This window comes from Choristoneura fumiferana, chromosome 4 (assembly GCF_025370935.1).
Source record: "Choristoneura fumiferana chromosome 4, NRCan_CFum_1, whole genome shotgun sequence".
Classification (NCBI taxonomy): Eukaryota; Metazoa; Arthropoda; class Insecta; order Lepidoptera; family Tortricidae; genus Choristoneura; species Choristoneura fumiferana.
In genome coordinates, this window is record NC_133475.1 from 1,708,902 (window position 1) to 1,719,687 (window position 10,786).

General features: G+C 37.0%; 1 protein-coding gene across 1 annotated transcript; it reads left to right on the plus strand.

The window, feature by feature from the left end:
* Window positions 1-1,637: 1,637 nt before the first annotated feature.
* LOC141427252 (uncharacterized) lies at window positions 1,638-9,423 on the plus strand. The gene is made up of 7 exons (XM_074086506.1): window positions 1,638-1,798; window positions 3,935-4,061; window positions 4,239-4,303; window positions 5,363-5,562; window positions 5,793-8,400; window positions 8,780-8,907; window positions 9,251-9,423. Exons 1-7 carry the CDS (start codon window positions 1,716-1,718, stop codon window positions 9,361-9,363), a joined length of 3,324 nt encoding a protein of 1,107 aa, XP_073942607.1. The 5' UTR covers window positions 1,638-1,715; the 3' UTR covers window positions 9,364-9,423.
* Window positions 9,424-10,786: the final 1,363 nt, after the last annotated feature.

Here is a 10,786-nt window from a genome sequence, read left to right on the forward strand (position 1 = left end):
GTTCGAGGGGAAATGGGTAATTTTACCCGAGTTAGACACTCAACTTTTCATTTTGACTGTGAGGAAAGTAAAATACTAAAAAAAATGAGAATAATAATAAATTGAATTTACTTATATCCAACCTCGAACGGTACCTTTTCGACTGGCTACTATAAAAAAAAACCGGCCAAGAGCGTGTCGGACACGCCCAAAATAGGGTTCCGTAGCCATTACGAAAAAATTAAAATAAAAATCCTAAATTAAATCTAATTATATTAAAATAATAAGGAATTTAAATTAATAATGATAAAAAAACTAAAAATAGGAGAATAATAGTAAACTAAGTAATTAGAAAATAATGGATATGTTTGTTCTTTAGTAAATAATTTAATAGCATCTCTAAAGGGTTGTAAAATCCCTATAAATCCTAATTTATTAGGACCTTTACGAATTTGAATAAACCCTAATATTTTGGAATATTCTAAGTTTAGGTATATTTTATACCTAAGGCTGCTATTTACTCATAAACTACAAATAATTCTCAAGAAAACTTGGCCGCAATAGTTTTCCTTGAAAGTTTGATATACTTACTACCATCCTGAATTTTATCACGCTCGATTTTAATGAAAATTTGCACTTTAAAGTTGAATATTTCGCAAACACATCACTGAATCGACGATACGAAATAGCCCGAAACATGTCGAGCTAAACTCGGTTTAAGACGTGAGTTATCCGTTACTTAATATGAGTGAGTATCATAGTATAGTTTCATGTTCAAAATACCTACATAGTTTTAATAAATTCCGAAAAACTCAGAGGTCTTGCAAAGTATTAACCCAAATACCCCCCCCCCCACTCCCCTACGTAGCAAATTTTATCTAAATAAGAACCATTTCAATGATCCTCGAAGTAAATTAATAAATATAAAAGAATTGCTGATTTAATACGTAAAATATTTAATACCCAATTTCGTTTATTTAGTAACAAATGCAGCATTGTGTGTTTTTGAACCTGCACAGACTGGCGAAGAAATTTGGTGGTGTGTGTGAAGTTACCAATTCGTACTGAGCAGGAGTGGGAACTACGGTCCGAGCCCTCTCGTTCGGAGAAGGCCAATGTCCTGGAGTGGGACGTTTATAGGCCCAGATGATGCTAAAACTTTTTTTTCAGTTGTATTTTGTTGTTGTTTGTATTTTTTAAAAAGCATTTATTAAGCTGAAACGAATTAAATATTAAAACAAAATAAAATCAACCTAAACTTGTAATATATATATATAACCTACAAACTAAGACCTAAACTACAACCTAAAAACCACCATTCGGCGTCGTACCCGGCTCAAAGGTGCCCATAATGCCAGCCGCATTTCCCCGCTGTATGGCCAGCGCCACCTGCTGAACCAGGTACGACCCGGAGCGGGGGTCGCAACCCCTGTCCCGTAGCCTACGGCCCAGCTCCCACACCAAAGACTTCGCTTCAGCCCCCCAAGGACCAGCCGCAAAAGGCACGAAGTCATACGTTGGCTCCAAAGCTGAGTAGCCGAGTTATTTTTTAAATAATATTTTAGTTTATTACTTATCTATTCTTCTATGAGTTGTCTTGTCGAATTTGTGGTCACCCTTATATAACATAGCGTACAGTTTGTGCCATTTGGGTGCAAACAGTTCTCATTGTGGGTTTGACCCTTCAGATGCATAGTACAAATAGAAAACTATGAAATAAGTAGTTCAAGTTAAAAATGCTTCGGACCAGTATCGTAGTATTGTTACTTTTTGGATTGAATTGCTACATCAACTGTCAAATTTGCACCAGATTAGACTGGTAAGTACTATTTACTACTATTATTAAAATTGTACTATTATTAGAAATAGAAATATTTATTCGCACTTCGCAAATTACATAAAACACAAAATAAAACAAGTATTAAGTACGTAGCAAGTAGGTTTTATTAATACGAGTACAAGGACAAGGTGTTAATTAAATAACTGAAAACCTGAAAATAATCCTACTTATGTATATTATAAACGCGAAAGTGTTTCTGTGTGTATGTTTGTTACTCCTTTACGCTAAAACGGCTGGAGGGATTTAGATGAAATTAGGCTACTTTTTATCCCGATATTCCCACGGGATAGGGTTAAAATCTCGAAATATTAAACGTTGGGCTTAGAGTCACGAAAATGCGTTAATGGAATGTCAATTAAAACCACGATGTAATTTTCGTTAATTCCCACGGGAATGGGTTTTAATTTTTTGCTTGTATTGGCCACACCCGGTATATAAAATTTCAACATTTCAACTACTTAGTAGGATTAGATAGCACTAGTGTTAACCCGCGCCTGCGCACACGTAAATCATTAGATACAGCAGCTGAATTGAAATTTCGGGATTTTAAAAATTCCCGTTGTAATTCCCGAAAATTAAATCGTGGTTTTATTGGCGTTACATTAAAAACAATCGTGTCAAATTTCATGACTCTAAGCCCAGCGGTTGTTTTTTCGAGATTTTATCCCTATCCTGTGGGAATATCGAGATAAACAGTAGCCTATGTTTTATTCCAGATGTCCAGCTATCTACATACCCAATTTCATACAAATCCGTCCAGCCGTTTCAGCGTGAAGGAGTAGCAAACATACTCAGTCACTCACTCAGAAACTTTCGCATTTATAATATAAAGAAGGATTATATAGGAGATCGGGATAAAATTTCAACATTTCAACTAGCAGGATTAGATAAAATTTGGTGTGGGCATTTTATGTATGATGTTAATGAAATTCACGATCAAATTTTTGGAGTTGCCATGAGAATTTAGTAAAATCTCGAAATTTAATCCAACGAAAGGACCCAAAGCTCTGAAGAAGAGCTCTGGTTGAATTCGTAACGCGCCAGTGTAGAGTGGTGGTTGGTAATGCTTGGGTTTGTGTGATTTGTGTGTTCTTACAGTGTGGAGGTGGAGGAACTGCATGAACGCACATTTCTTACATAAACGTAGCTATCATAATTAAGGTCGCGGGTGAGCAAAGTAATTATTTCAGGTCTAGTGTACATATATATAAATATATTACATACAGGGAGTCTCTGAACATGGGGCTTTCAATACAGGGTTCGATTTTAGTCGCATATGTAACTGAGCTACTTTTTAATGTTCTACTACTTTTTAAAATATGACTACGATGAGCTGGAAACGTTGCATTTTTGTTAGTTTTCTAGATCTAAATATATAAAACTCAAAGGTGACTGACTGACTGACATAGTGATCTATCAACGCACAGCCCAAACCACTGGACGGATCGGGCTGAAATTTGGCATGCAGGTAATGTTATAACGTAGGCATCCAGAAAGGATTATTCGAAATTCGATAATTACTTTTATTTTCTTTAAAAACCGTTCATAAACATTAATTTGTTTTTAAAGAATATAAAAGTTAGATAGTATTTATTGTACACAATATTGTAGGATAGGAATCCATGAAAAAGTATATCACGAATAATTATTGGAGTAGACACATTAACTTAAGTATATAATTAAGAAGTGTTCTATCAAACATTTTTTTTAATTTTCATTAAATTTTTATGGAATAATCGAGAAAAACTAACAAAAATGCAACGTTGCCAGCTCAGCAGTTATAAACGCTCTTAAATTGACGTCACATTGATAAATGTTTATCTTAGAAATGACTAAAATTATTTCAAGGCCCTCGCCCCAAGAGACAGCGATAACACCGCCATGTTTGATACGCTGATTTAACAATTAAACTATTAGAATCAATAAATGATCGAAATTTAAGTTTTTTGAAAATGTTACAAAACAACAGTAGCATAGTTTCGTGAGTAGAATCGAACCTTGAAATTAAAGCCCCATGGTCAGGGATATCTTGTATTAGGCAGATGACAGTGCAAGTACAGTCAACCAAAATAATAATAAGGAAAAAAAGCGTGTTAATAATTACTTTTTTTGCAGGAGCATCAAATACGAACGCGAATGGTACGGCTACACCTATAGACAGACTTATAAAGAAACATGTTATGCGTTTTTTTCGTGTGAGAAGACCAGGTCTGCACTTGATTCCGACTGGCGTTGGATTACCGTAAGTATAATTGAATTTATTTATTTATGGAAATCACGCAGGTGGTTTCCGAAATTGTGAAAACAAATTCAGAAAGACATCCACAGACCTTGGTGAAAAACCATAAGAAACCACTAGATTAGCATTTCCATATAAAGTAGATGCTGTGTATTCATGTATCTGTTCATTTCATTGCAGAAACGGGTGTCTGAAAGAGTGCCGTATTGTTGTAATGGCTACGTTAATCACGGCTCTTTTGCAAAGTTAGTATTTACATACGTTTTGATACTAGAAAAATTCAGTTAAGCTCAGTTAACCAACTCCTAAAACCATGAAATAATTTTCTACCAGTTTGAAGGCGGTGCCTCAGCATGAGTCAGCATAAATGAACCTATAGTCATCTACCTTGCTATACAAACTCACGGAACCTTGCTATCAGATGGATGTTACCATGACTGAATGAGCTGGTAGCAAATGTTGTACTAATGTTGTTTAGTTTGACGAGTACGATCTATGTTTTAAATTGCTCGTGTTACAGGCTATACCCAGTGTAGCCATCTTAAACAATGTTTATCTTATCAGTTAAAAAAAACCGGTCAAGAGCGTGTCGGACACGCCCAAAATAGGGTTCCGTAGCCATCACGAAAAAATTAAGTAATATTATTCTAAGGATTTTGTATTTTATACGGAATATTCCAAGTTTAGGTATATTTTATACCTTAGGCTGCTATTTACTCTTAAACTACTAATAATTCTCAAGCAAACTTCGCCGTTATAGTTTTCCTTGAAAGTTTGATATGGGTACTTACTACCATCCTGAATTTTTTCAAATTTTTCCACCCACCGGTTTAGATTTTAGAAGGAGGGGGGGGGGACGCTCGATTTTCATGAAAATTTGCACTTTAAAGTTGAATATTTCGCAAACAAATAACTGAATCGAAAAGCGAAAATCAAATCCCTAATGGTTTTAAAAGACCTATCCAACGATACCCCACACTAAAGAGTTGGATGAGAAAAAAAAAATACCCCCACTTTACGTCTATGGGAGGTACCATAAAAAATTATTTTTAGAATTTTTCATTGTACCATTTTGTCCGCATAGTTTACATATATAGCCGTGCAAAATTTCAGCTTTCTAGCATTGATAGTTCCTGAGCAAAGCCGCGGACGGACGGACAGACAGACAGACAGACATGGCGAAACTATAAAAGTGCCGTTTTTGCCTTTTGGCTCCGGAACCCCTAACAAGGCCACAAAGGATATTTTGAATTACACAGCTGCACACTTACACAATACTTTCCCTTACCTCGCTTATTTTCCAGCCCTACTTGTAAACCAGAATGCAAACCAGCATGTCAACAAGGGACATGCGTGAGGCCGAACCAGTGTGAATGCAACACGGGTTATAAACCTGACCCCAACGCTTCCTACAACTGCTTGCCCGTATGCGGTGACTGCGGTCATGGCAGTTGCATCTCCCCTGGGAAGTGCAGCTGTAACTTTGGCTATGTCTTGCAGAATGGTAAGAGTTTTATAACGTTTTAAACTTTAGGGATTTTAACTTATAACTACTACCATAACCGGGACCTTAGAGAAGGCCTGTGCGTGCGTGCGTGCGTGCTTGCTTGCGTGCGTGCGTGCGTGCGTGTGTGTGTGTGTGTGTGTGTGTGTGTGTGTGTAGTGACACGTCCCATTGAAGAGCACATAGGCTATAAATACGGTTAGTTTGACTATTATTCGTTTTTTTTTCAGGTACATGCGTCCCAAAATGTGATACTCCCTGTGGAAATGGCACTTGTGAAGCCCCGCAAGTTTGTAAGTGTCACAAAGGATATGGGTATAACAGAGAAATACCTTCTCCAAGGTGTTTACCACTATGTGACAACGGTTGTGGCCATGGCACCTGCATTGCACCTAATGTTTGTAATTGTGACGCTGGGTACGAAATAAACGCAAGTAACAAGCCCATTTGTGTACCGAAATGTGACATTGATTGTGGCAATGGAACATGCATAGCTCCTAATACTTGCAAGTGTGATTTAGGCTACGAACTAGATGAAAGCAAAGATCCTGTTTGTGTACCAAAATGCGACGTTGATTGTGGAAACGGCACATGCGTTGCTCCGAATATTTGCGAATGTGATACTGGCTACCAAGTAGACGTTAGCAACGATCCCGTTTGTGTCCCGAAATGTGACACTGATTGTGGCAATGGCACCTGTGTAGCACCAAATGTTTGCGATTGTGACACAGGCTACGGAGTAGATGAAACTAAGGAGCCCGTTTGTATACCAATATGTGACACTGATTGTGGCAATGGCACCTGCGTATCACCAAATGTTTGCGATTGTGATACAGGCTATGAAGTGGACGAAACTAAGGAGCCTGTATGTGTGCCAAATTGTAGCACTGATTGTGGAAATGGCACCTGCATAAATCCCGATATTTGTCATTGTGACACGGGCTACAAAGTAGACGAAACCAACGACCCCATTTGTGTACCAAATTGCGACAGTAATTGTGGCAATGGCACCTGTACAGCACCAAATGTTTGCGATTGTGATACAGGCTACGAAGTAGACGAAACTAAAGAGCCTGTATGTGTGCCAAAATGTAACATTGACTGTGGCAATGGCACATGCATAGCTCCTAATACTTGCAAGTGTGATTTAGGCTACGAACTAGATGAAAGCAAAGATCCTGTTTGTGTACCAAAATGCGACGTTGATTGTGGGAACGGCACATGCGTTGCTCCGAATATTTGCGAATGTGATACTGGCTACCAAGTAGACGTTAGCAACGATCCCGATCCCGTTTGTGTCCCGAAATGTGACACTGATTGTGGTAATGGCACCTGTGTAGCACCAAATGTTTGCGATTGTGATACAGGCTATGAAGTGAACGAAACTAAGGAGCCTGTATGTGTGCCAAATTGTAGCACTGATTGTGGAAATGGCACCTGCATAAATCCCGATATTTGTCATTGTGACACGGGCTACAAAGTAGACGAAACCAACGACCCCATTTGTGTACCAAATTGCGACAGTAATTGTGGCAATGGCACCTGTACAGCACCAAATATTTGCGATTGTGATACAGGCTACGAAGTAGACGAAACTAAAGAGCCTGTATGTGTACCAAAATGTGACACTGATTGTGGCAATGGCACCTGCGTATCACCAAATGTTTGCGATTGTGATACAGGCTATGAAGTGGACGAAACTAAGGAGCCTGTATGTGTGCCAAATTGTAGCACTGATTGTGGCTACGGCTACTGCATAGCTCCCAATTTTTGCAAATGTGATATGGGCTACGAAGTAGATAAAATGAAGGACCCCATTTGTGTACCGAAATGTGACATTAATTGTGGCAATGGATTCTGTGCAACACCTAATGTTTGCGATTGTGACACAGGCTATGAAGTAGACGAAACTAAAGAGCCTGTATGTGTACCAAAATGTAACACTGATTGTGGAAAAGGCACCTGCGTAGCACCAAATTTATGCGATTGTGACACAGGCTATGAAGTAGATGCAACTATAAACCAAATTTGTGTACCAAAATGTAATATTCATTGTGGCAATGGCACCTGTGTAGCACCAAACGTTTGTGATTGCGACACAGGCTATGAAGTAGGCAAAACTAAAGAGCCTGTATGTGTACCAAAATGTGACACTGATTGTGGCAAAGGCACCTGCGTAGCACCAAATGTTTGCGATTGTGACACAGGCTACGAAGTAGACGAAACTAAAAAAGTCGTTTGTATACCAAAATGTAACTTTGATTGCGGTAATGGAACTTGTGTGGCACCCAATACTTGTAATTGTTCAGTTGGATACAAAGTTAATAAAAATAATGATACTTGTGTGCCTGATTGCGGCATTTGTGAAGGAGAATGTAATGAACCAGGAAAATGTGAATGCGAGGAACATTTTGAAGCTCAACGTTTGACTATTGATGGCAAAGTATGTGGAGAAGACTCTGTTCATAGTTGCGAAAAAATTGTGTGTTTAAGAGTGACATCAGTGGGTGTTGAAAAAACTGTATCAAGTTATTTTATAGCTAAGTCATACACGGATAAATTAAACGACATCAGAGGCACTGAAGAAAATATATCAAATAAGTATGATTTTGTAACGAAATCATACACGGATAAATTGAATGACGTCAAAAACACTGAAGAAAATGTATCAGAGAAGTATGATTTCATAACAACGTCAAATACTAATAAGTTAAATGATGTCACAAATAAAGCTACAGATTCTACTTATCATTTGGAGCATACATATGATGAGGAGCAAAACAATAGTTCATTTAACAGCACTGTTGCCGATAAGGACAAAACAGGAAGCGACAGTTGGTAAGTAATAGATAAATTAATACGGATGGTTTTATGTGTATCTATAATTATACGGAAAACAGTTTAAATATCAGTGGATAGAAATAAATACACTTAAGATTAAACGACAACGTAAGAACAGTTAACAATGAAGTAAAAGCATTTCTATGCTCACCAGCGACCTTCATTCATAAGGACCTCCATGGATCATCATAATCATTCGATGGATATCATTGATATGGACCTCTGCAAAGTAACGCCTGATTCAATAAATTATTTAACAATTAACAATGTGAACTGTATAGGATAACTTATTTCGGCCATTTGTGCGGGAAGGAGGATATTATGGCATATAAAAGGCTTGCGTCAAAAAAGCATTCAAAAACTTATTTGATTTCAGGACACAAACGATTGAGGCGTACGTCATTATACCCACAGTGACTATCATTGTTGTTTTGATACTTGGTGGTGTCCTTATTTATTGGAAATCATTGTCTGGCTGCTGCAAAGATCGCTATTCGGTGTACGGTAAGTAAATCAATTCAATTCGAATTATGAGAAAAATATCTCTATCAGTTTTTATTGATGATTTTAGTAATATCAAAGTTGTCAGTCACGGCTTGTAGACTTTCTGTTATAAGTTTTTGTTGGGATAGTAATCAGCTACGATCTTCCACAGGATCGGGTACATACATCCCTCCCTATGTAAAATCTTAAATCGAACTTAAATGAAGACTGCGTTGTAATTTTTAGAAATTCCCCTAGAAATTTAGCAAAAAAATAGAAACTGAATACAAGGTCTAGAGAATGCTGGATACAGGATAAATGAAAATAGTATATTGTTTTAGCAACGATGTTTTAATACTTTCAGACATTAAGGTGAAGAATGCATTACCTACAGAAAAAGGACAGGACATGAGATTTGTGTCTTCAACAAACGGAATAGAAGAAGAAGATGAAACTAATGATGTCACTCATATTTAGTATAAAAATGGTGTGTGACTTATATAGTTACAACTAATTAAAAGAGAAATAGTAGTTTGATCGTGTGTATTTCTTTCTACAATCGATGTCGGTTTTCTGATGTTGCCTGTTGATAAAGTACATTGTGTCTTAAGGGCGGTAAATAAGGAATTACGAACGAGGGTCTATTAGAAGCCCGAAGGCGAAGACTGAGGGCTTTAATGAGTCGATGTTCATAATTCTAGTACCGCCCGTGCGACATACAATGTTTTTCATCACATTTGCGAGTAAAATTGTATATTTGTAAAACAAAAACTAATATTATTATTCAAAAATTGCCGATACCGCTGACTGCGCTCTTGAGCCAATCTATGTCTGTCAGTCTGTTTGTCTGTCTGTCCGCGGCTAAAGTTAGAGAGCGTTAGTACTAGAAAGCTGTAATTTGGCATGAATATACGTAGGTATTCGTTCATTTCGCAACTATTCATTTCACAAATTCTAAAACTGTAAATATTTTAGGATTTATTTCAGGGCCATCGTGTACCCTTTAGGACTTTAGAACCCTTTAGGTTAGGATAGGTTAGTTTTATAAAAATCCTGAAATATTTACAGTTTCAGAAATATTAAACAGTTGCGAAATGAATCAGGTGGCCAAACGTTTGTTGCGAAACATTAGTAAACCATATACATATCAGTCACGCCACCAAAGTGGTAAAATAAAAAACAAAATTATTATTTTATTGTGTACCTCCCATAGACGTAAAGTAGAGGTTTTTTTTTTCTTGACTAACTGGTGTGGTGTGGGGTATCGCTGGATAGGTCTTTTAAAAACCAAATTTTATTAAAATCGAGCGTCCCCCCTGCCTCCTCAAAAATCTAAACTGTTAGATGGAAAAATTTGAAAAAATCCAGTAATCAAATTTACAAGGAAAATTATAAGGGCTAAGATTGCTTGAGAATTGATAGTTGTTTAAGAGTAAATAGCAGCCTAACTTATAAAATATACCTACCTAATCTTGGAAGGTTCCGTCCGTGCACAATACGAAATCCTTTGAAAAATATTACTTGATTTTTTCGTAACAGCTAAGTACACAACCCTCTCTCGGGCGTGTCTACCACGCTCTTGGACGGTTTTTTTGTTTGATGGACAAAAATATGGCTCTCATTTTTTTTTGATAATCTCACAGAAGTAGATTAAGATTTTTAAGATTAATTATTTTTAAGAAAGCAACAGTGATTTGTCACTGAAACCGCGCTAATGTTGTTGATGTTTTTTCTCTATCTCTTACTTATATTTATTATTATATTATATTTACAATTATGAAGATCACGATGCAATTTTTGGGTATTTCCATCGGAATTTAGTAAAAATTACGAATTTCAGGGCCAAATCTTGTAAGTTAATTTTGATCCAGTTGTCAAATTGATTAAAAATTTGGTATTC

What these genes read in the sequence shown, in the direction of transcription:
- LOC141427252 (XM_074086506.1), top strand. Translation starts at nt 1,716, where the DNA reads ATGCTTCGGACCAGTATCGTAGTATTGTTACTTTTTGGATTGAATTGC. An exon ending in TGGCTATGTCTTGCAGAATG is followed by an intron (nt 5,563 to 5,792) that starts GTAAGAGTTTTA and finishes TTTTTTTTTCAG; the next exon opens with GTACATGCGTCCCAAAATGT. An exon ending in AAAACAGGAAGCGACAGTTG is followed by an intron (nt 8,401 to 8,779) that starts GTAAGTAATAGA and finishes ATTTGATTTCAG; the next exon opens with GACACAAACGATTGAGGCGT.